The 26034-nt window shown below is 37.9% G+C and overlaps 1 protein-coding gene and 1 long non-coding RNA gene across 2 annotated transcripts in view; one reads left to right on the top strand and one right to left on the bottom strand.

The window, feature by feature from the left end:
- Nucleotides 1-26034, bottom strand: part of LOC131308066 (uncharacterized) — a 133193-nt gene that overhangs the window by 22158 nt on the left and 85001 nt on the right. Inside the window, exons 16-28 of the mRNA XM_058334879.1 lie at nt 19140-19226; nt 18965-19054; nt 18113-18511; nt 17676-17762; nt 17498-17584; nt 16937-17356; nt 16502-16588; nt 16324-16410; nt 15763-16182; nt 6312-6398; nt 6135-6227; nt 5383-5481; nt 5156-5254 (exon numbers count right to left, since the gene is read on the bottom strand). Of these exons, the coding sequence (XP_058190862.1) occupies nt 5156-5254; nt 5383-5481; nt 6135-6227; nt 6312-6398; nt 15763-16182; nt 16324-16410; nt 16502-16588; nt 16937-17356; nt 17498-17584; nt 17676-17762; nt 18113-18511; nt 18965-19054; nt 19140-19226 (2142 nt within the window). The remainder of the gene's footprint in view (nt 1-5155; nt 5255-5382; nt 5482-6134; nt 6228-6311; nt 6399-15762; nt 16183-16323; nt 16411-16501; nt 16589-16936; nt 17357-17497; nt 17585-17675; nt 17763-18112; nt 18512-18964; nt 19055-19139; nt 19227-26034) is intronic.
- On the top strand, nt 1142-26034 carry LOC131308074 (uncharacterized). Its single transcript, XR_009194280.1, has 8 exons — nt 1142-1258; nt 1380-1460; nt 1984-2061; nt 2198-2233; nt 2402-2445; nt 3103-3181; nt 3490-3580; nt 25914-26034. It is a non-coding gene; the product is annotated as an uncharacterized LOC131308074 (long non-coding RNA).

Here is a 26034-nt window from a genome sequence, read left to right as displayed (position 1 = left end):
AATTACAAATTCAAATGCACCAACTTTGGATCATGGATGTGCAACGAGATTTTTTGAGGGAAGGAAAATGACAGGGAAATCAATTTGTAAATTTAGCTTTTTTAGTTCATCTTTTTCATTTATATAGCTGGTAAAGTATAACCTCATTAGACAACTTCTTATCTATGGCTGGCAGTACTTACTGAATGGCTTACCTTTCGATCAAGGAGTTTCTCCAGAGCTTCAGATCCGTTCTCTTCAACATACCTCTATGCCAGAGATAGAAAGACTTGGGCACAATGAGATTTTTCCTCCTTGGGTTTAATGAAGTATTTGGTAGCACCTCGCGGATCCACAGACAAGCACGGGCGAAGCTGGCACTCATGAACATAAAAAGCACCTTTAAAATGAGGTAGCAGTAGCACCAAAAAGCACGTGGCCATTAGGTTCATGTAAGGCCAAAATGGAAGCCTGGTATGGATAAATAAGGAAATGAGTTAAAATACAATCTATGCTCTCACATAAAAAACCCTGCATCAAATTGAACAGGTTCTAAAAAGCATCATGACCTGCAGCTGTAGTTATCCGCCTGCTGTATTCTCAATTTATCATCCTCTCGGTGCTAAATCTACCCAAAAGAGGATGCTAAACATGCATGTTTGGTCTATAGTTGTTTCATTTTAGTGAGAAGATCTGAATTTTCACTCGAAATTTGGGGACTCAGAGCTTTGTATCATAGTTGAACACCGCATCAAGTATAAGATCAGACACTACTATGCGAGAATCTGGTCGGTAAATTGTCATAGAATCACAATAGAAAGGGTTGTCATGTAGTTATTGTCAGTACAACTGGTCTCCGTGACCACCATCAGTTGCGGAGCATGTTGGTAGGTTACGACTCTCATCTCCATGTCGGTTTAGTTAGATTGTACCTTGTGTATATAAGCTCTTTGACTCTTTCAGCACCCTCCCCTTGCGAAGCAAGTTTTAAAGGCAAGTCCTAGCAAAAGGTTTCGTTCATTTGTATCTGCTGCTTAAATTTGGCTGAATATTAATAAAGTACCTTGTCTTCTCAATAGAAAGTTCAATAGTGCGATAATATGAGATTGGAGCCACATAGTCTTAAATGGCTGAATTTTACATTGTCATTATACTAACACAGTCTTGTGTTATGGAGTAACCTTTTAGGGAAGATAAGCTAGTGGAGCGTGCTAAAGCACTTAAAGTAAGTGCTGGAACAGATCCCGGAGCAGACCTTGGTCCAGTGATTAGCAAACAGGTGCATAAAGGGCCCAACACTTTGCCAATAGGCCTGTGAGCCACTTGCGTTGGCAAAATAATGAGTATGGCAGCTTCCATACTTCTCACTTGCTACACATGTAACCCATTTGTTTTCACAGGCAAAGGAACGGATATGCAGATTGATTCAAAGTGGTGTTGACAATGGTGCCAAACTATTGCTTGATGGGAGAAATATCGTGGTGCGTATTTATTTGTCCTATTTCAGCATTGTTACGTGTCGCATGATTCTGCACAAATTGCAAAGTTACTTACTTTCAAGGTTTCTGAAAGATATAAATACATTAGTGTAACTATGATTGAGTAAAGCCCAAAGGATGCTCTATGTCGAATTTTAAATTATGTTCCTTTTTCCTTTTCCTTTCGTGTGTATGTGCTGTGCATTAAGGTGGGCCTTCTTAAAAAAACTTCTTCTTGGCCAATTTAAGCATAAATCTTGTGGAACTTGTAAACAAAATTCATAGGTCGACGTTGCTTGGCAAACAAGCTATGTAAACATTGACGTGGATGCAATCATTTCAAGGTAATAAATACTAATCGGTAACCAATAGGTACAGTGTCTAAGACTAGTGATATTGATCAAAAGAGGAAAATCTTGGTGGCTAAGTTTAGTTGTGTGGTATGAATTGTTGAATGTGAAGATGACATAATGGTTAACCCCGACTGGTCTAATCAGCATAATGTTTTCTCATGGATGAGAAATAGGTTCCAGGATATGAGCATGGGAACTTTATAGGTTCCACCATCTTGTTTGATGTCGTTGCTCATATGGAGTGTTACAAGGTATCTTACTCACAATCCCAAATATTTGCATCTTGTCTTCCAGATGAACCTTCGATAATCTCCAATTCCAAATGAGTTTGACAAGTAGATCCTACCATAAATTTCACTAGTTTCTATTTGGGTTTGTTTGACGCAGGTGGAAATCTTTGGCCCAGTTCTTCTTTGCTTGCAGGTTTGCTCACAATTCCACTTATGCTTCTCTTGAAATAATTAAGTTGTTCTCCATTCATCATGGAGTTAGCTAAGAGATCTTTCGTGTTCCCCTCCTGCTTCTCTCGTAATTAAATTGTTTTTGCTGATCGTGGAGATTTATAATTTTTCATGTTCCCCTTGTGTACAGGCTAACAGCTTAGAATAGGCCATAAACTTTGTCAACAGAAACAAGTATTTCCTTTAGCGCGACTTTTATCTTTGCACCTCAATCTTCATTATCTAACTACTAGAAATTGATCTAACTACTAGAAATTGCCCGTGCCTAAAAGCACGACACAACGCATTTTGGAAACAATTAAAATGAATTGTATGTCTCTTTACTATTGACCACTCCCGCCAACGAAACTAAGTAAATTGCACAACAAAAAAGAAAACACACACACCAAAAAAATTGAAATTGATCAACTGATGAACAAAAATATAACATTCTTACCCCCTTTGTTTAATTTACGATCTGCCTTACACTAATTTTATACATGGATTTTTTTTACTTTCCATCTTCCCATAACAAAAGAGAAGAGAGTTGGGATAGGAAAAATTAGAAAAGATTTCGCCTTGCTAGAGAGAGAGAGAGAGAGAGAGTTATTTCAAAATCCAGCTCTTTTTTTTGGCAATAAAATTTTATTATTTTCTATCTTTCCATAACAAAAGAGAGTTGGAATAGAAAATGTTAGAGAAGATTGAAAATATGATTTTCCAGCCTTAGGACTCTTCTTAGCAGTATGATTTATGAGTGATAAGTTTGGACCGTTAAATTTATGTACATAGGATTCAAATATTGAGCTATTTTATCATATGGATTCTACCATCGTATCTATCGTTTTGCAGATATGGAAATGGAGCTTCCATACTCACCACCTCTGGTGTAGTCGCAAGGAAATTTCAAACTGAGATTGAGGCCGGACAGGTATTAAAGCACATTCTATCATTGCCCTCGGCATAGTCTAAAAGCAAATGAAAATACGAAACGGAGATTGAATCTTAAGAATGAAATTTGATACCTACATCCAAAAAAGGGTTTGTAATTGGATATTTGTCATTATGGGTGCCACCCTTGCTCTGCTTGTTGACAAAAGTTTAGTTTCTATAAACAACAGGACAATGTTGTTTCTTTTTGGTTTTCTAGCAATGGTTTTACTGACAATAAGTCCATTTTATGATTTGCATATTTGCATCCCTCGTCTAAACCACGAACATTGACTGGACATGAATTAGGTCGGCATCAATGTTCCTATTCCAGTTCCGTTGCCCTTTTTCTCGTTGACTGGCTCCAAGGCATCTTGTGCGGGCGATCTCAATTTCTACAGTAATATACACAAACAGTTTACATAATATGGACACAGGCCGTCAGATTCCGAAATTTCTGAACTCGGGTTTCATAAATTTGCAGGTATGGGTGGTGTTCATTTTTACACTCAGGTCAAGACTAACTCAACAATGGAAGGATTTACCTAGTGGCTCTGGAGTATCCCTGGCAATGCCTACTTCCCAAAAGTCATAATATGACAAACGGTTTTTTGGCTTCCTGTTTGAAACTTGTTTGTATTAATTGTGGGAACCCTTTTGATGAAATAATAGGGCATTTCCATTTCACCATAGGTGTTCTATCTTTATTTCTCAGCCTTTTTACTGATTGATTAGTCGAAATATATAAGGTTCAATAGACTGTATTCATAATCGATGAACATCCTCGTTGCACAAGCTATCTACCCAGAACAACTGAAATCACCAAAATCACTCCGTAGTATTAAGGAAGTAAATAGGAGACAGTAATGTCAATCATTCACTTGTTCACCCGCCACTTGCATTACCATCCAATTCCAACCACAAAACACCATAGAAATTGAAGCTTTGAATTCTATATACTAAACTGCCTCCATAATCCTAATAAAACCCTTCACCAAAACTACCAAATAAATGTTCCTGAGTATTGGATAAGTGCCTCTTCCCTCCAAGATGAGAGGCCACATCAATCTCACTAATCAACTTAACATCACAGATAGTGCACCGAAATTTAAACGGATCCATCCCACCACCAGTGTTATAAACCTTTTTCTCTCCATATTGCTCATTAGTCCGACTCACTTGCACCTTATCCTCTGGATTCTTGATTTTATATTGGTTTGGTCTGTCAACGAAAAGGATCTCCTTTGGCTCCAGACTGGCTGCCGAAGAGGAGGAACCTGGGATTTTGTTCACTTGCTTACTTGCTTTCAGCTCTTCACACTTGTCCATGTGTTTTCTCCCTTGAAGATGAGAATTCAAGTCCTCCTCACATGTGGTTGTCACCTGGCATAAAGCACAAGTCCACTCTCTCTGAACTTTCTCTGAATCAGTTATCTCCACAGCTTTTTTCTCTCCACCAGCTGCTGCAACTGTCTCCCCTTTAATTTCCCCAGCACCAACTGTTTTCTTCTCATTTTGAGCAAGATTTGGCACTACAAGCTTCACCTGCCAACGAGGTGGGTTGAGGTTTGATCGCATGGTTGGTAATCTTGCTGCCTATGGAAACAACATAGCAAATCTTATGGCTTTGTTTTGATCAGCAGGTATGCGGACGTACTAATGCTGTGTTTGGATCAAGGATCTGTGGAGGAATTTCCGGTGGGAGAAAAAACAAGCCAAGGATTTGTGTTATTAAATATAAGGTGTATTGAAGAAGCTAGATTTATTTCTTAGATTTCTCTATAATTCTGCTTTCCTTGGTAAATCCCATCACAAATCCATGATCCACACGCAGTCACGAAAGTCCATATAACAGAAACCAGTAGAAAGCAACTGTAGAGATGGGAAATAGATAAATACAAGAATCGAAGCTGGGCAAAAAAGCAGCAACTAAAAAACCAAAGTCCAAATGAAAACTTGACCGGCAATGCTCTACCTGTTCTGTTGCAACTGCTGGATTTTCACCCTTCAATTGCCCCGTAGTGGCAACAGCTTTCTTCTCATTTTGAGCAAGATTTGGCTCTACACAATTGACCTGCAAAAGAAGTGAGTTGAGGTCTGATTGTATGGTTGCTGATCTTGCTTCCGAGAATCGAAGCTGGGCGACAAAGCAGCAACTAAAAAACCAAAGTCCAAATGAAAACTTGACCGGCGATGCTCTACCTGTTCTGTTGCAACTGCTGGATTTTCGCCCTTCAATTGCCCCGTAGTGGCAACAGCTTTCTTCTCATTTTGAGCAAGATTTGGCTCTACACAATTGACCTGCAAAAGAAGTGAGTTGAGGTCTGATTGTATGGTTGCTGATCTTGCTTCTGAGTACTGCTATAGGTACATATGCATTGTACATACCATGTACATATGGATTTTGTGGGGCCCACATAGGGTCCTACAAAAATAATCCAAACCGTCCATTATTTTTAGAATATTTTTGTATGTGGCCATGGAAAAAATTTACTCAATCCGATTTCAGAAAGGATTTTTCCAGAACGCATAGGGACAAAACTGAACAGTTAAGTACTTTCGTCCTTACAAATTCAGAAAAAATCCTTACCAATATCAGATTGAGCTGATTTTTTATAGGGCTCCATAAAAAAAAGTTTTAAAAATAATGGGCGGTTCGAATCAATTTTTGTGGGACCCGAGGTGGGCTCCACAAAACTCATATGTACATGGTATGTACATTCTCATATGTACCCATAGCTTTACTCAAAAGATATCGGAGTGAAGAAGCAAGATTTATTTCCATAAAATATCCATGATCCGAAAACAGATTAGAAAGATGTGGGCATATAATAAAAACCAGCAGAAAGCAGCAGTGGAGATGGGAAAGAGAAGTTAAATACAAGAATGAAAGTTGAATGAAAGAAAGAAGCACCGAAGATACCAAAGTAACAAAAATTCCATGGAGATGATACCTGTTCTGTTGCAACTGCTGGACTCCGACTTTCATCTTTCAATTCCCTCGCATTGGCATTCTCCTTATCAACATGAGGCTCGCTAACTTTGGACTGGAAAAAGAAATGGTTGGTTTATCGCGTTCCACTTTAAATGAAAGCATTAAATTCAATACGAAAAACGATAGAAAACCTTACCAATTTTGTTGCAGCTACAGGACTTTTCTCTGGTAGTTCCACTGCTCTCGCATCCACCTTGCCAACATTAGGTTCTTCGTATTTGGACTAAGAAAAAAGATGGATCACACGTTATACCAACCAATTAAATTAATGAAAACATATGCGAATATAACTATAGCTGTTCGTACAACTTCTTTAACAAAACTCAATCATGATATAACAAATTTTGAACAGAGGTAAGACATCGGAAAGAAAAAGCCTACTCAGTGCTATCTCCTTGGTTTATTCTACTTAACACTGACGAAACTCATTTCCCCATGAAATATAACAGGACAAGACTTTAAATAGCAAAACTACCAGCAAGTTTTTCCATCTTCTAATTTTAGGAAGCACTGTACTTTTCCTGGAGGGGAGTGTCTTTCCCCACAAACTAAGCAGACCAACAGTAGACACCCATTGAAATTAACAGCAGAAACGTATACAATCCAACTGTAGTTACCTGGATGGCTGCAGCCGTTTCCTTCTCCTCTGTGTAAGTCATTGCCTTCATCACTTCCATGCCAATGTAAGGCTTTGTATGCTTGGACTGAAGCAAACGGAAACGGTATTTAGTTATTTATTTTTTACGGTCATAGAGATGTATATAAACATTAGAGAGAGAGAGAGAGAGAGAGAGAGAGAGAGAGAGAGAGACTTTGTTGCACAAATTCCACGTGTATAAAAATTGGGCAAATTTAGTGATAGGTCCACTATAGACATTTCATAAGTCCACAAGTTCACACAACCTAAACCCTAGGGTACCCCATGAAAGTGCCTAAAATCCTAAGCCCTATGAAAGTGCCTAAAACACTAAAACCCAATAAAAGGAAAGTGCGCCCTAAAACCTTATAAAAGTGCCTAATCCCTAAGGTACCCTACGCTAGGGTAATCTACCTACCCTAGGGTAGCCTATCCTATAATAAAAAAGTGCATCCTAAAATCTTATGAAAGTGCCTAAACCCTAGGGTACCCTAAAATAGACTTGAGACCTTACAAAATTAATAGGTGGACTTGTGGGCTTATGAAGTTCACATAATGGACCTAAGACTAATTTTCTATAAAAATTGAGAAGACCCTCATATTTGTTAATGTACAAACCAATAAGCCAACTTTATCTAATGATTTCAATTACAAATCCTACTGCACTAAATTTGGATCATGGATTTGCAACGAGATTTTTTAAAGGAAGATGGGGAATAAAAAAGTAAATTTAGCCTTTCACTTCTTTTCTCTGAAATCATTTCACTTTCCTCCACTAATCCAATCTGCAATTCTTAATATGAACACAACCAAAGAGTGCATTTACGCATAGATTGGCATGCAGAAGATGCAAGCATATTAACATTTGCATGTAATGACCCTACATCTCACATTGAAAATGAAATTCCATGACTTGATGCCACTGCTACAAAATGTCGTGCCATTTATATTTCTGGTCAAGTGTATTCTCATTAGACAACTTCTTATCTATTGCTGCCAGGCTAACTCACTTACCTTCCAATCAAGGAATTTCTCCAAAGCTTCAGATCCATTCTCTTGAACATACCTATCTACAGCAGCTAGAAAACTTTCAGCATCCAGATTCTTGTCCTCCTTGGGTTTAATGAAGAATTTGATAGCAGCTCGAGGATCCATAGATAAGCACGGGCGAAGCAGGCACTCATAAACATAAGAAGCACCATTAAAATCGGGTAGCACCAACAAGCACATGGCCAGTAGCTTGATGTAAGGCCAGACTGGAGGCCTGGTGTGCAAAAATGAGGAAATGAATAAAGCACAATCTATGCTCTTAATGAAAAGTGAAAACCCTGTATCAAATAGAACAATTCCTAAAAAGCATTACGACATGCAGCTGTAGTTATCCACCTGTTGTATTCTGAATTTCTCATCTTCTTGGTGCTAAATCTACCCAAAAGAGGATGCTAAGTTTTGGGAGGACAGGTGAAAATACTGCATTTGATGCAGAAACGTTATATTTCACCTGAATTCCTCACCGTTTTATGTCATAGGATACTCAGTGATTCCGTATTAATTTATATGGGGAAAAAGTCAAGGAGATTCATATCTCGCCAAACATGCATGTTGTAATACAAGTTTTGGCCTATAAGTGTTCCTTCTTAGTTAGAATACAAAAATCTAAATTTCCTCGTTAGTCACTTGGAATTTTGGGGACACACGGCTTTGTATCGGAGCTGAAACTTGGTGATACCGTTTTGACAGAGGACACAAAACATATGGTGCACTCCTAGCAAGCCGCTCAACCATTAGACTACTTAACCAATCACCTAGCACCCGTCAAAAGAATTATTTTCGTACACAATTAAATGGACCTCATTTTGATGTTCAACATGAATCCTAAATAATCCTTGGGAATAGCCCAGCCTTTGTCCCTTTTTGTAGGGGGTGGCTTTACCATGGGTTTAGGGGCTTGAACCCCTCGATACAAAAAATGCATGGGAAAATATTCTTTTATACATATAAAGTAAATTTCCTTTAGTATTGTCGGCATTGGATCACTCGTGTGGAGTTAAAATAAATAAAAGTCCAATTAAATTGGGGTAGTTGAATAGTTTAATTCATCTCTTTTTAACATTGAAGACTTGTCGTGGCATATTGTACAATACTAAGGGTTATATGATGGAGTATCCTTTTATAAAACAATCGAATTTATATGTACAAATTCCTTATGATTATAATATATCTTTCCAAGTTAGAGTTTATTTTTTGAAAAACTTTCCCGTCAATACACATTATATTTTTGTCCTGAATGAAAACTCTTGAGCCGCCCCTGCCTTTTTTAGCACATAAACAATGGAATTACATTATTAAGCAAAATCCCTAGGGTATACAGCAGACTTAATTACCAGTCAATAAGTTTCACAAAAGCAAGCTCAAAGAGAGAAACCAGAGAGAAAAGAATCCAATAGGCCACCACATTTCGCATCTCCAAGTAGGAATTATTCTCGATTGCCCGAATCGAGGCATACCTGTCCAAAAGAACATCTCTGCATTAGCACAGTATATCAAGTTTACCAGACTCTAATTCGTAAACTGAAGTCTGAACATTTTACACTTTTATATATCACTGAATAAATTAATGCAATACATACGAACATAGTATATATATATCTTGAGAGAGAGAGAGAGAGAGAGAGAGAGAGATTACATAGGACAGCCCAGACCAAAGAGAGGCCTGCAAGTAAAATATAATAATACGTCAGAGAATATTCAAAATGGACATAAGTTACACCAAATGTAAATAATAAGAGTTTGAAACTAAACAGAACAGAATAAGAGGTAAAGATGGTTGATTGATAAGGATCATCAAGAATCCAACACGAAATTTCGAGTAGAAAACCAAACAAAGAGTATAGGGAAACTATTAAAGCGTTTTCCTTTCGCTTTCTAAACAGGGTTTTGTTTGAAGCTAGTAGAAAACAAGTGAATTGGAGGAGTACCAGGCAAGCAAGTCGAAGCATTTGAATGCAAACTTGAGAAAACCTACCAAACCCATCTGAAAATTCGATCTCTTTCTCTCTGGCCCTTTTTTCTCGGATTTTCCTGGGTTTTAATGTGTGAGGGAATGTGAAGACGCGTAAAAGTGCTTTCCAGGAAAAAGAAAGAGGAATTCGAATAGGACCAGAGATCGGCTGTCCAAACTCTCTCAGCCGTTGATCTTGTAAATTAACGGTTGAGATGTACCAAACACTAATTGCTCTAAAATGATGTCTTTTTGATAAAAATGTGCTTCAACACATTTCAACCATTATTTGCAAGATTAACGACCGAGTAGAGTGGGATAGATTCCTGTTCAGATAGGGGTCGGATAGGAAATCCGGACTCGAAATACACAGTTAGTGGAGGGAAAGTAAAGGAGAGAAGCTTTTTATAATTTATATGGATATATAGAAAGTTTTTTTTTTTTTTTTGGACAAGTATGGATATAGAAAGTGGGAGTATGGTTTTCCTTCCTGTGAAGAAAGAAAGAATTATTTGTCAAAAATAGTAGTAATTATTTGCAAAGAAAGAATAGTAAAAGGAGAAAGAAATTATTTATCTCTCTTTAATTTACAAAAGTACTCCTAATTTAGTTTGGCAAAAATAGCTTTTCACTTATTTGTTCTTGAACAAAAAATTTCTTTCTCGTACCCTCTCAGAATGGAAAAAAAAAAAACAAAAAAAACAAAATGGGAGTACAAGACCAAACAAGTGAATTGGAGTACCAAGCAAGCAAGTTGAAGCATTTGAATGCAAACTTGAGAAAACCCATCTCATGAAAATTCGATCTCTTTCTTTCTGGCCCTTTTTTTTCTCGGATTTTCCTGGGTTTTATTGTTAATTACCCCCAAAAAAAAAAAAAAAAAACAAGTACGATTTTGACGTGTGAAAGTGCTTTTCCCGAAAAGAAGAAAGAGAAATTCGAAAAAGCGTGTAAAGAAACACAGTTGGAACTCGGTAGGTACTCGGTACCCAAATCAAGGAGGCTTTTGTGGGTAATGCTAAATCCACGACAGCTTACTATAAATAATGCCACGACAATTTTGGTGACTTGACATTTTTATCCTCTCAAACAACATTAATGCTCTTTTTCTCTTTCATTTGTTTCCAGATTTCCTCTCTCTTATCTTTTGCATCCCTATTTACTCTATCATCATCGTGTCATTCTTTCCCACCACCATCGGCAATGGATATAGTCACGGCCCACAAATTTCAAAGCCAAATCAATAAGACGCCAACATTTCGTCAATAGTTCGAACAATCCTCAACCTGTCTGAGTACACAATTTAAAGGCCGCTCTTTGATCACGAATTAGCGAACCCTTCGAATGGATACACTGATGGATTTAGGGAAGTATCGACGAATTTGCAGTCTATCTTAATGGTTTTTTTTTTTTTTTGAAAGTGTCAGAATTTCATTGAAAACCAGAGAAATCTTTGGACAAAATTGACTCGAGAGCGGGCGGAATACAACCCGAATGAAAATAGAAACCATGCACTTTGCTACATTGGGAAGCAATCCATGAATCCACTGAACTGCTTTGTTAAGATTTCTATGACACCAAACAAAGGACCAAATATTAGATGCTGCCCACAATAGTTTCAATCTCCCAAGGGCATTCTGTGTTGATATAAGAGACATAACAAATAAGGTCTCGGCAGTCCGACTCAAAGATTACGTGTTGAAAACCCCGTACGGGGTTTTATGGTTGAGGATGAGAGAGAATGGAAAACGATCGAAAAATTTATAACCACCCCTTGTAATTTATTCCTTAATATCTTCAACTTTTTGTATTGGGGAATCTTGAAGGATCTGTGGTCTTTTTTAGTTTTTGGTTTCCAAATATATTTTTGGGTTTCTAAAAATACAAATTTTAAACCAAATTTGTAAAAAAAAAACATGTCCTTCCAAGATTCTTTCATAAAGTTCAAAAAAATTTAAAATTAGAGAATAAATTACAAAATTCACCCTGAATGTGGAGATTTGGTCTCCAAAATAGAGATATAAAGCTTGACAGGAAATGCTTGTAAAGGGAAAATAAAAGAGAAATGGAGAAGAAGAGGAAATTTTATAAAATTTTATTCCATTGTTTGGTTTGTAGAGAAAGAAAATAAACAAGTTCAATTTTCTATCCAATTTCTTCTTGACTCTCTCTAATTTTTCTCGTTAAAATTTTTCCTTGCTTTCTCCTTCCATCCCGAAGTTCAATTTATCTCCTTTATCTTTTGGGTAAATATCACCGACACCCCCAAGGTTTCCCTTAAGTACATACATATTATTTTGTACAGTCCGTTTCAAATGAGAACGTCCTCATTTTAGTTAAAACGCAAACCTTCCTATTTCTCCTATTTTCCGATCGAATTTTGATGATTCTAGTTGTTCAATGTGATCAGAACGTTATTTTAAAGGTACAATATAGAAATCAGCAATAAAATGACCGAGAAGGGCTTCATCCGAATAGTTTTTTTATTAAACGGTTCAATAAAAAAAAATGCTCAAATGAAGCCCAACCTGGTCTCTTTTTTTTTTTTGCCAATTTTTCACTGGTACCCTTAAAATCACGTTTTAAATACATTGAACGACTCGGATCATCGAAATTCGATCGGAAAAGGGGGGTCCGCATTTTAAAAGGTCCTCATTTGAAACTTTCTGTTATTTTGTATGCAGTTCATTTTGTCCCTCATTTCTTCACTTTCTTGTGAAAGAGAGGAGAAAATAGTGTATTGCTCCACCTATATGACTCTGATGATTCTCAATACTATTCAGATTGAAGATCACATGCCAATTGTTTTGGAGTGTTGTGTGCAATAAATATGAAGTGAAAGAGTAAAATAAAAGTGGCAAGAATAATTGTTGTTTTGCTTTCACTTAGGGAGAATAGTAAGTAGTTTATTTGCTTGCATGACAGAGATTCCCATCATGTAAAATATTGTCAAAGGAATCTCAAAATGTAGTCTAGCTTGTAAGATATAGTGGTACACTAAAAATATAGAGTACTGCTAGCTGCACCGACGGTTTCCGTAGGGAAACCGTACCGACGGCCACCGGACGGCCGATCCGAGCCGTCCAAAAATTTTAAAAAAAAAAACCGAGGGGCCTAACGGGGGAATCAACGGCATCCAAGGTGTGTAAGGTTATATATACACGAAAAAAGGGTGCTCGGATCAAGCACCTTACACACCTTGGATGCCGTTGATTCCCGCGTTAGGCCCCTCGGTTTTTTTTTTTTAAATTTTTGGACGGCTCGGATCGGCCGTCCGGTGGCCGGAGACGGCCACGCGAGGCGGTCGGTACGGTTTTCCTACACTTTTGGTCGGTACACATAGGATTTCTGCACTAAAATATATTCAAGTCTCAAAGTGGAAGACATGGGATGTGCATATGCTAGGTGCAGGTGATATCACTTTCCATGTTCTAGATGCCTCTCTTATGGTTATAAAAGGGAAGGGCTCCGTTGTATTCTACTCATACTTGTGCAAATATTTTTGGGTTTGTTTTTTGATCATCTCCCTTCTTTGTAATTGTACTCTCTTAGTGATTGCATTTGTGGCATCAATGAAAAGTGTGAGAAAAATATAGAGAAAATTTCACTATGTTCAACACTTGATGTTTCTATTTTCTCTTAGCTTCTCTTTTAAACCAAACGACTAATGAGATTTCATCACCACCTCTGCTATTAAATCAAGAAAACTTCAGACTCACAACGGGCGGCCGGGCAGGTATTAAAACACTTTCTATCATTGTACTTGGTGTAATTTGACAAGTCATTATGAGTGCGATCCTTGGCTCTGCTTCTTGACAGGAATTTAGTTTCTTCAAAGTTCGAACAACTGGTCATTGTTGGTTCTTTTTTGTTTTCCTAGAAATGGTTTTACTGAAAGACAAAGTTCATTTGTTGCGGTTGCAAATTCGCATCCCTTGTCTAAACAGGTAACAATCTAACATTGACTGGACATGGCCGGCACCAGTATTCCAATTCCAGTTTCTTTGCCCTTTTTTCCATTTACTGGCTCCAACGTATTTTTTGCGGGCAATCTCAATTTCTATTGTAACATATACTCCATTCATTTATCCTTGTACTTTAATAGACACCAACCTACTCGTAGAAATTTTTTTTTTTTTAATCCGCCTATCTGTAGAAATCATATGCAGAAAACTCATAATAACTTGTGTCGAGACTTGCCAAATCATAATAAAATTTTGATCACTCGGCATCCAGTCCAATGGGGACTAATTCTAATGGGTCCTTGACAGTCCATTAGACTGCCGATAAATCAAAAAAAGACGGGAAAAAAATACATACTCCAATGCACTTTTTACACTTTTCAAAACATTCACTCTTTAATACACTTTTCACATATTTCAATACATTTTTTTAAATCTTAACAAGAGCCCAGTGGCCTATTTTTAGTATTTTCCTTTAAGAAATAATATGAACCTTTTAGGGGTGGGGCCAGGCACCTCCGGCCCCACAAGATACCTCTGCCCCTGCAAATAATTTATCTCACCATCGGTGTTTTTGTTCACTTGCTTACTTGCTTTCAGCTCTTGAGCCTTGTGTTTTCTCCCTTGAAGATGAGAGTCCAAGATCTTCTCACTTGTGGCTGTCACCTGACATAAAGCACAAGTCCACTCTCTCTGAACTTTTTCTGAATCAGTTATCTTCGCGGCTTTGTTCTCTCCACCAGCTGCTGCCAATTTCTTCTCTTTGATTTCCTCAGCGGCAACTGTGTTCTTCTCATTTTGAGCAAAATCTGGCTCAACACATTTGACCTGCAAAAGAAGTGAGTCGTGTTGCAGTCTGATTGTATGGTTGCTGATCTTGCTTCCTTTCGAAACAACGTAACAAATCTCATGGCTGTGTTTAGGATCATCAATATGCCCATGAATTAAGGCTGTGTTTGGATCAAGAATCTGTGAAGGAACTTCATGTCGAGGAAAAAACAAGTAAAGGATTTCTGTTATCAACTATAAGTCTATTTTTCTCACATTTTTTTCCCCATAACAAATCTCTCTACAAATCCTTGATCCAAATATGGCGTATGGGGACAAAAACGAGTGAAAATAAAACAAGATAATGATGTGAAGAAGCAAGACTTATTTCCATAAACCATCCATGATCCGAACACAACCTTGAAAGATTGCGGAAGTTCATATAATAAAAACCAGCAGAAAGCAGCGGTGTAGATGGGAATGAGAAATTCAATACAAGAACGGAAGTTGAATGAAAAAGCACTGAAGAAATCTAAGTGACAAAAATTCGATGGAGATGCTACCTGTTCTATTGCAACTGCTGGATTTTCATCCTCCAATTCCCCCGCATTGGCATTCTCCTTAGCAACATGAGGCTCTTTCACTTTACACTGGAAAAAGAAATGGTTGGTTTATCGGGTTTCCTCTTTAAATAAAGCAGTAAATTCAATAGGAAATATGATAGGAAACCTTACCAATTTTGTTGCAGCTAATGGACTTTCCTCTGGTAGTCCCACAGCTCTAGCATCCACCTTCCCAACATTAGGTTCTTCGTATTTGGACTAATAAAAAAGATGGATCACACGGTATACCCACAAATCAAATTAATGAAAGCACATGCGAATAAAACTAAAGCTATTCGTACAACTTCTTTAACAACAATCAAATCATAAAATAAAAAACCAATTTTGAACAGGGGTAAGACATCAGAAAGAAAAGCCTACTCAGTGCTAGCTCCTTGGTTTATTCTATTTAACACTGACAGAAATCATTTCCACATGAAATATAACAAGACAAGACTTTAAATGGCAAAACTACCAACAGTTTTTTTCATACTCGATTTTTGAAAAGCACTTAACTTTTCCTGGAGGAGAGTGTCTTTCCCCGCCAACTAAGAAGACCAACAGTACATATCAATTGAAATTAACAACAGAAACAGATATAGTCCAACAGTAGTTACCTGGATTGCTGCAGCTGTTTCCTTCTCCTCTGTATTAGTCATTTCCTTGATCTCTTCCACACCAATGTCAGGCTTTGTATGCTTGGACTGAAACAAAGAGGAGGAACCCTCACTTTCGTTCACGTGCTTACTTGCTTTCAGCTCTTGAGCCTTGTGTCTTCTCCCTTGAAGATGACATTCCAACATCTTCTCACCTATGGTGGTCACCTGGCATAAAGCACAAGTCCACACTCTCTTAACTTTCTCTGAATCGGTTATCTCCACGGCTTTGCTCTCTCCACCAACTGTTGCCACTGTCTTTTTTTTTATTTCCCCAGCAGCAACCGTTTTCTTCTCATTGTGAGCAAGATTTGGCTCTACACACTTAACCTGCCAAAGAGGTGAGTTAAGATTTAATTTTGCGGTTGCTAATATTGCTTCCTATGGAAACAACATAGCAAATCTCATGGCCGAAAGCAGCCGTGGAGATGACAAAGAGAATTTAAATACAAGAATGAAAGTTGAACGAAAGAAAAGAGCACTGAAGATACAGAAGTAACGAAAATTCGATGGTGATGCTACCTGTTCTGTTGCAACTGCTGGACTTTCATCCTTCAATTCCCCTGCATTGGCATTCTCCTTAGCAACATGAGGCTCTTTCACTTTGGACTGGAAAAAGAAATGGTTGGTTTATCGGGTTTCCTCTTTAAATGAAAGCATTATATTCAGTAGGTAATAGTAATACGATAGGAAACCTAACCCATTTTGTTGCAGCTCCTGGACTTTTCTCTGGCAGTGCCACCGCTCTAGCATCCACCATGACAACATTAGGTTCTTCGTATTTGAACTAAGAAAAACATGGTTAGTATGTTTTACCCACAAATTAAATTAATGGAGACACATGCCAATATAACTAAAGCTACTTGTACAACTTCTTTAACACCACTCAAATCATGAAAAAACCAATTTTTTCAACAGGGGTAAGACGTCAGAAAGAAAAAACCTTCTCAGTGCCAGCTCCTCAGTTTATTCTCTCACAAGGCCGAAACTCATTTCCACATGAAATATTACAGGACAGGGAATTAAATGGCAAAACTGCCAGCAAGATTTTTTCATTTTCGAACTTTAGAAACCACTGAACTTTTACTGGAGGAGATTTACTTTTCCGTAAACTAAGCAGACCAACAGTAGTTACCTGGGTTGCTGCAGCAATTTCCTTCTCCTCTGTATTAGTCATTTCCTTGATCTCTTCCACGCCAATGTCAGGCTTTGTATGCTTGGACTGAAACAAAGAGGAGGAACCCTCACTTTCGTTCACTTGCTTAATTGCTTTTAGCTCTTGAGCCTTGTGTCTTCTCCCTTGAAGATGATATTCCAACATCTTCTCACCTGTGGTGGTCACCTGACATAAAGCACAAGTCCACACTCTCTTAACTTTCTCTGGATCGGTTATCTCCACGGCTTTGCTCTCTCCACCAGCTGTTGCCACTGTCTTTTTTTTTATTTCCCCAGCGGCAACCGTTTTCTTCTCATTGTGAGCAAGATTTGGCTCTACACACTTAACCTGCCAAAGAGGTGAGTTGAGATTTAATTTTGCGGTTGCTAATCTTGCTTCCTATGGAAACAACATAGTAAATCTCATGGCCGAAAGCAGCCGTGGAGATGACAAAGAGAATTTAAATACAAGAATGAAAGTTGAATGAAAGAAAAGAGCACCGAAGATACAGAAGTAACGAAAATTCGATGGAGATGCTACCTGTTCTGTTGCAACAGCTGGACTTTCATCCTTCAATTCCCCTGCATTGGCATTCTCCTTAGCAACATGAGGCTCTTTCACTTTGGACTGGAAAAAGAAATGGTTGGTTTATCGGGTTTCCTCTTTAAACGAAAGCATCATATTCAGTAGGTAATAGTAATACGATAGGAAACCTAACCAATTTTGTTGCAGCTACTGGACTTTTCTCTGGCAGTGCCACTGCTCTAGCATCAACCTTGACAACATTAGGTTCTTCGTACTTGAACTAAGAAAAACATGGTTAGTATGTTTTACCCACAAATTAAATTAATGGAGACACATGCCAATATAACTAAAGCTACTTGTACAACTTCTTTAACACCACTCAAATCATGAAAAAACCAATTTTTTCAACAGGGGTAAGATGTCAGAAAGAAAAAACCTTCTCAGTGCCAGCTCCTCAGTTTATTCTATCTCACAAGGCTGAAACTCATTTCCACATGAAATATTACAGGATAGGGAATTAAATGGCAAAACTGCCAGCAAGATTTTTTCATTTTCGAACTTTAGAAACCACTGAACTTTTACTGGAGGAGATTTACTTTTCCGTAAACTAAGCAGACCAACAGTAGTTACCTGGGTTGCTGCAGCAATTTCCTTCTCCTCTGTATTAGTCATTTCCTTGATCTCTTCCACGCCAATGTCAGGCTTTGTATGCTTGGACTGAAACAAAGAGGAGGAACCCTCGCTTTCCTTCACTTGCTGACTTGCTTTCAGCTCTCGAGCCTTGTGTCTTCTCCCTTGCTTTCGTTCACTTGCTGACTTGCTTTTAGCACAAGTCCACTCTCTCTGAACTTTCTCCGAATTGATTATCTCCACGGCTTTGCTCTCTCCACCAGCTATTGCCACTGTCTTCTCTTTGATTTCCCCAGTGGCAACTGTTTTCTTCTCATTTTGAGCAAGATTTGGCTCTACACACTTAACCTGCCAATGAGGTGAGTTGAGATTTGATTTTGCAGTTGCTAATCTTGCTTCCTAAGGAAACAACATAACAAATCTCATAGCTGTGTTTTGATCACTGATATATGGAGGTATTAAGGCTGTGTTTGGATCAAGAATCTCTGGAGGAATTTATGGTGGGGGAAAAACAAATAAAGGATTTTTGTTTTCTCAATTATTCGGTCTATTTTTCCCATGTTATTTTTTCCATAGCAAATCTTTCCACAAATCCTTCATCCAATTATGGCCTATGGGGACAAAAAAAAAGTGAAGAAAAAGAAGATGTTGAAGTGAAGAAGCAAGATTTATTTCCATAAAACAACCATGATCCAAACACAGCCTAGAAAGATTGCGGAAGTTCATATAATAAAAACCAGCAGAAAGCAGCCGTGGAGATGGGAAAGGGAATTTAAATACAAGAATGGAAGTTGAACGAAAGAAAAGAGCACAGAAGATACAGAAGTAACGAAAATTCGATGGAGATGCTACCTGTTCTGTTGCAACTGCAGCTGGACTTTCATCCTTCAATTCCCCCACATTGGCATTCTCCTTAGCCACATGAGGCTCTTTCACTTTGGACTGGAAAAAGAAATGGTTGGTTTATCAGGTTTCCTCTTTAAATGAAAGCATTATATTCAATAGGTAATACAATAGGAAACCTAACCAATTTTGTTGCAGCTACTGGACTTTTCTCTGGTAGTGCCCCTGCTCTAGCATCCACCTTGACAACATCAGGTTCTTCGTATTTGAACTAAGAAAAACATGGTTAGTGTGTTTTACCCACAAATTAAATTAATGGAAACACATGCCAACATAACTAAAGCTATTCGTACAACTTCTTTAACAACACTCAAATCATGAAAAAACCAATTTTCAACTGGGGTAAGATGTCAGAAAGAAAAAACCTTATCAGTGCCAGCTCCTCGGTTTATTCTATTCCACAAGGACGAAACTCATTTCCACATGAAATATTACTGGACAGGAATTTAAATGGCAAAACTGCCAACAAGTTTTTTCATTTTCGAACTTTAGAAAGCACTAAACTTTTCCTGGAGGAGATTGTAAGCAGACCGACAGTAGACACCCGTTGAAATTAACAGCAGAAACGGATACAAATCCAAAAGGTAGTTACCTGTGTTGCTGCAGCTGTATCCCTTTCCTCTGTATTAGTCATTGACTTGATCTCTTCCACACCAATGTCAGGCTTTGTATGCTTGGACTGAAGCAAAGGGAAATGGCATTTGTATTGGTAGTCATAGAGATGTATATCAACATGAGACATACATAGAGAGAGCAGATACTGTGTCTCACATATTCCACGTGTATCAAATCTCAGAAGACAGTCACATTTATTTATATTATCATAAAAAACCAATAAACCAACTCCTTCTAATGATTCCAATTACAAAATCAATGGATTTGCGATGATTTTTTAAAGGAAGAAAATGATATGGAAACTTTTAGTTTTTTCACTTCCTCTTTCCTAATTCATTTTTCCTCTACAATTCCCTTCCCAAATTCTTAATGGGAACACAACCAAAGAGTGCATTTATGCATAGATTGACATGTAGAAGATGCAAACATATCAACATTTGCATGTAATGACCCTGCGTCTCACATTGAATATGAACTCCTGTGACTGAATGCCGTTTCTACAAAAAGTTATCATTTACATTTAACTGGTCAAGTATATTCACATTAGACAACTTCTTATCTATTGCTGGCAGGACTCACTGACTTACCTTCCGATCAAGGAGTTTTTCCAAAGCTTCAGATCCGTTCTCTTGAACATACCTCTCTGCCACAGCTAGAAAGTTTTCGGCATTTAGAGATTTTTCCTCCTTCGGTTTAATTAAGTATTTCAAAGCAGTTCGCGGATCCACAGATAAGCACGGGCGAAGCAAGCACTCATAAACATAAGATGCACCATTAAAATCAGGTAGAACCAACAAGCACATGGCTATTACCTTCAGGTAAGGCCAGAATGGAAGCCTGGTATGCACAAATAAGGAAATGAGTGAAGCACAATCTATGCTCTTAATGAAAACCCTGTATCAGATCGAACAATTCTTTAAAAGCATTACGACAAGTAGCTGTGGTTGTCCACCTGCTGTAGTATCAATTCCTCATTTTCTTGGTGCTAAATCCACCCAAAAGAGGAGGCTGAGTTTCAGTAGGACAGGTGAAAATGCTATGCACTAGTGTGTTCGCAAATAATGCAGAAACAATGAATGCCACCCAACATTCGCACTGTTTCATGTCACAGGATGCTTGCGATTGTTTACATTTGGAAGTAGTTATATAGGGAACAAATCAAGGAGATCCATATCGTGGAACACATGCATGTAATACATGTTTGGGTACGTAATTGCTTTTCTATTTACAAGACCAACATTTGCCTTTCCACTTGAAACTGTCGTCACTTCGAATTTTACAGAATCAGACCTTTGTATCAGAGCTAAAAACCGCACCGTTAGTCACTTCGAATTTTGTGGAGTCAGAGCTTTGTATTAGAGCTAAACACCAGATTAAGTATAGACCAGATGCTACCTATATGAGAATCAGATCGGACAATTGCCATAGAGTACTCAAAACTCAAAAGAAAAGGGTTGTCATATAATCATTGTCAACAAAGTTGGTCTCCCTGACCGTCAGTTGTGGAGCACGGTGGCAGGTTACAACCCTCATGTGCATCATCGGTTCTGTGAGAGTGTAACCTTGTGAGTATGTAAGCTCTTTCAACACCCTCCCCATGCAAAGCGAGTTTGAATGGTGAGTCCAACCCAAAGTTTTTGATCATTTGTATCTGCTGCTAAAATTTGGTGATATATCGTAGTTCTAGGAGTAACGCATACCATCTTGTACCATTTTGACAAAGAACACCAAACTTATAGTGCATTCCTAAGAACTAGCTCAACCATTAGGACAAATTAACCCGGACCTAGAACCTATTTAAGAAAAATATTTATCTTCGGTGACCCAAGCTGTCCATCGACTCAATAACATGGACCACATTTTCATTGTTCGACCTGAAGCCTTGATTTTTATCCCTTTGTGAGCTCATAGAAAATGGAACGAAGCAAAATCCCGGGGGTGTACAGTAGACTTAGTTACCAGTCAGTAAGTTTCACAAAAGCAAGCTCAAAGAGAGAAACCAGAGAGAAAAGAATCCAATATGCCACCACATTTCGCATCTTCGAGTTGGAATTATTCTCGATTGCCCGAATCGAGGCATACCTGTTCAAAAAAAGAAAAAAATTCAAAATCAGCACAATATAGTAAGTTTACCGGACTGAATTTTGTACACTGAACATTATACACTTATAAACCATATATTACTGAATAAATATACATACAGAGGACAGCCCAGACCAAAGAGAGGCCTACAAGTAAAATACAATAATACGTCAGAGCTTGAAACTTCAAAAAGGAAAAAGGAGCTTGAAACAAAACAAGTAGATAAAAAGATGCTTAATTCACAAGGATCATCCAAACGAGCTGCAAGTATCCAACACGAAATTCGGACATATTGAAGTAGAAAACCGAACAAGAGTAAAGGGAAACTAGTAAAGTGTTTTCCTTTTCGCTTTCTAAACAGGGTATTCTTTGAAGGTAGAAAACAAGTGAATTGGAAGTACCAAGCAAGCAAGTCGAAGCATTTGAAAGCAAACTTGAGAAAACCCACAAAACCCATCTGGGAATTCGATCTCTTTCTTTCTGGCCCTTTTTTTTTTTTTTTTCCGGATTTTCCTGGGTTTTTATTGTGAAAGAAACAAGCCTCCAGGTATTAAAGCACTTTCTATCGTTGCCCCTGGTGTAGTCTCTCTTTTCTTTTTTTCTTTTTTCTTTTTTCTTTTTGTCTCATGATCATTCAATATGTATTGCTCGTGCTCTCGATTTTTCGGGTTAGAGCAACTTTATCAGCTACTTCAAAGTAGCTTTGTCGCCATTTTACCTCAAAAAAGGAAAAATGTACCCGAACAGCAGAGTAGCTAAAGAGGGAGGCAATTTTCCTCCATCTACAATTCTAAGCCAAAAATAGCTCATAACTATTCATAAGCAATCTACTTTTTTATTGTTTCCTCTCTTTCTCTCTCTCACTCTCTCTCTCTCTCTGACTCTCCCACTCACTCTCTTTCTCTCTCTCTTTATTAATATTTTAATAAAAAATAGGTAAAATAGATTGTATTGGTGTAGTGTTAAAAAAATGTGAGTAGGTAAAATGAAAAATATACATTGTTCAAGAGTTTTTTTAGACAATGACTGATAAACTTGCTCTTAGGATCCCATCCAGTTTGTTAATATCCATTGTGGTCCAGTCAACGGCTGTGATTAACTCAACAAAATCCAAAGCTTCACCTCATGCCACGTCCAACTCTCAGACTTTACTCTCAAACAAGAGAACGAATGTTAACGGAAGTTTGTCCCACTTGAAGAACTTCTTTCTCTAAATACGTTCAGGTAAGCACTACGCCATGTTTGGCTTAATAAGCCAGCTTATTTTTTAGACTAATTCAAATATCTTTGTATTTGTTAGTTTTTTTGTCCTAATTTAACTTTTTCTGTATTTGTTAGTTTGTGTCAAGTTTTCGTGAATTATCATTTAGGGTGAGTTCATACGAAACTTTGCTCCGACTTTAGTTGGATACCATGTAAGTAGGTGGTGGAATTGAGTCCCAAGATTAATTGAGGTGCGCGTTAGCTGACTCAAACACTTGAGTTATAAAAAAAAAGTGAATTATTGATTGTCTCGATGAGAGGAATTGAAAAGGTAAAAAAAAAATCCCAACACAATATTTTTAGTTTTTTTTTAAAAAGTCGCTCAAGTTGTGTAATATTACCCGGTCATATTATTAAACTATCATTACTTAATGGGTAATACCGACACCATTTAAACCTTATTCGACAACATTAAATGTTTAATTTTGTAATCTAAGTAGGCTCATCAACATAAAATTGCTAACACAATTTTCATCTTCTAGGGTTTGTTTGACAACTCTCTATTAGAATGTGTTTGTGTAATGTTAAACAAATTGAGCGACTTCTTTTTTTAAAAAGAAAATTGTGTTTGCATCTTCTTCTTTTTTTTGAACTTTTTTGATTCTTATCGTCGAGACAACCAATAATTCACAAATTTTTTTGATAACTCAGCTGTTCGGATCAATTTACACGCATCTCAACTTATCTTGAGCCCCGATCCAAAATTAAACTAGGACAAAAAAACTAACTAATACATAAATATGTGAATTTATATATATATATATATATAAAGAAGCTAGCTTAAGCTAAACAAGGCCAAAAAGCTTAGCTGGACGTATTACAGAAAAAAATTCTTCAAGTGGACAAACTTCCGTTATCATAATTCGCCGTCTCTTTTGAGAGTAAAGTCTGACATTTGGACGTGGCATGAGGTGAAGCTTTGGATTTCGTAGAGTTAATCACAGCCATTAACTGAACCAAAATGGACATTAACAAACTGGATGGGATCCTAACCCCGATTTTTCATCGTGCGAATTTCATTAATTTAGGACTTTCTGATTTGGTTCGGTTTGGGTCCCGCGCCTGCTTACGCAAGCGCAGTTGATAATGTCATGTATGACGTCCTTCGAGAGTTCGTGTAAAAAGCACGCGAATAGTACAAAGCAGCGATCGAACCTTAATAATGAATTCGGTACTTTCCAAAAAATGGAGTGTAAATAACAAAATAAAATACCATCGCGCACAATGTTATTAATACCTCCGTACCGGCCGGTACATACCGTTTTTGACAGAATACGGCGCCGTACACCTTTAATTCCGTTCCGACTCAAATACCGGCCGGTACCGGACTACTTTTAAATTTTTTTTTTCAAGTACTGGACAATATCGGTTAATACCGGACGGTACCGGGGCAAATACCGGATGGTACCGGATTTTTTATTTTTTTATTTTAAAAAAGTGTATATTATACTATGAATTTTTTTTTTAAGTAGGAAAATAACACTAATAGTGATCAAACCGAAACGGTACCCGGTATTTGACCGGTACCGATACGTACCGTACCAATAGAAAAATCGGTACCCTGGCTAATACGATATTCAGGACATTGATAGTGCAGAAAGAAAGCAAGTGTAGAGAGAGAGTGTGAGTAGAGAGAGAAAGGGGTGGGTTCCTCTCCACCCCACCCGCCCCCATTTCCTCGCCTCCCCCTCCTTCGACCCTCCCCACCCTCTTCCTTTCTCCTCTCCTCCCAATCCCCCAATCTCTAGCCTCTCTCCTCTCCTTCTCTCTCCTTGCTGGTCTATGGTTGTAAGGTGGTTGAGACTCTCTCCTTAAGAAATTGAGATTTTCTACTTTTTTCTCCATTTTTTGGACTCAAAAGCCAGGTTGGGGTTCTAGATCTAGTTTTCTTGAAATCAGTGTACCAGCAACGAAAACGGCGTCTGCACCGACTTTTGCCGCCTCCGGTTTGTGGCGGGACGAGTTCGAGTTAGTGCGACAGGTCATTCAGGAGGGCTTGTTTCATACTTGGCCTCTCCAATTCCTCTTCACGAGTATGTTCGACGGGTCCAGCTTTGGCTTTGTGATTCCATGCTTTTTTTTTGGTTTGTTGTATTTTATTTTGTTTTGTTAGTTTCTGTATTTTGAAAACCGGTAGTGTCCCTTCTTATTGTACTGTGTTTTGCTTATATATATAAATCGAATTTATTTTCTGGTTAAAAAAAAATGAAGTGTAGTTTGATAAGTCATTGGGAGTGCGATCCTTGGCTCTGCTTCTTGACAGGAAATTAGGCTCCGTTTGGAACTTATGGAAGGAAAAGAGAAAAAAAAAGGAAAATGAGAGGAAAATATGGGAGAAAATTTACTATTCATTCCACTTGAAAGCTTTATTTTCTTCTCATTTTCTCTTCTAACCAAACCATAGGAGAGAAAATTCATTAATTTTCTTTTTTTTTCCCTTTCTTTTCCCTAAATTCCAAACAGAGCCTAGTTTCTTCAAACAACTGGTCATTGTTGGTTCTTTTTTGTTTTCCTAGAAATGGTTTTTTACTGAAGAAAAGTTCATTTTGTGATTGCAAATTCGCATCCCCTTGTCTGAACCACTAACATTGACTGGACATGACTTGGGTCGGCATCAATGTTCCCGTTCCTGTTCTTTTGCCTTTTTTTTCTCATTTTCTATCTCGAATGCATCTTTTGCGAGCGATCTCAGTTTATACGGTAACATGTACTTACGCAAACAGTTTAAACAATATGCAAATGTAATCGCGTGTGTGGGTCAGTGGGTGCACATGTTGTGCAAGTAGGGGGAGTTTCCATTAAATGGTACTATTTTAGCTGATGTACTTGAGTAGAATGACTTGTCTTCAAATTTGAGAAAACATGGACTTCTAGTCCATTTAGACAATACTTGCTCCGATACCAGTGTATCTAAACTTCGGTTTCATCCAACTTGCAGGCAAGGCTTTGGTTCATTTTTACACTCAGGTCAAGACTGTAACTCAACAATGGAAGGATTTACCGAGATGCTCTGGAGTTTCTCTGGCAATGCCTACTTCCCTAAAGTGAAAATTTAAAAT

Source organism: Rhododendron vialii, chromosome 11a (genome assembly GCF_030253575.1).
Source record: "Rhododendron vialii isolate Sample 1 chromosome 11a, ASM3025357v1".
In the NCBI taxonomy this organism is placed as follows: Eukaryota; Viridiplantae; Streptophyta; class Magnoliopsida; order Ericales; family Ericaceae; genus Rhododendron; species Rhododendron vialii.
The sequence above is the reverse complement of the archived record's forward strand: the minus strand, read 5'-3'. Positions and strand labels throughout refer to the sequence as shown.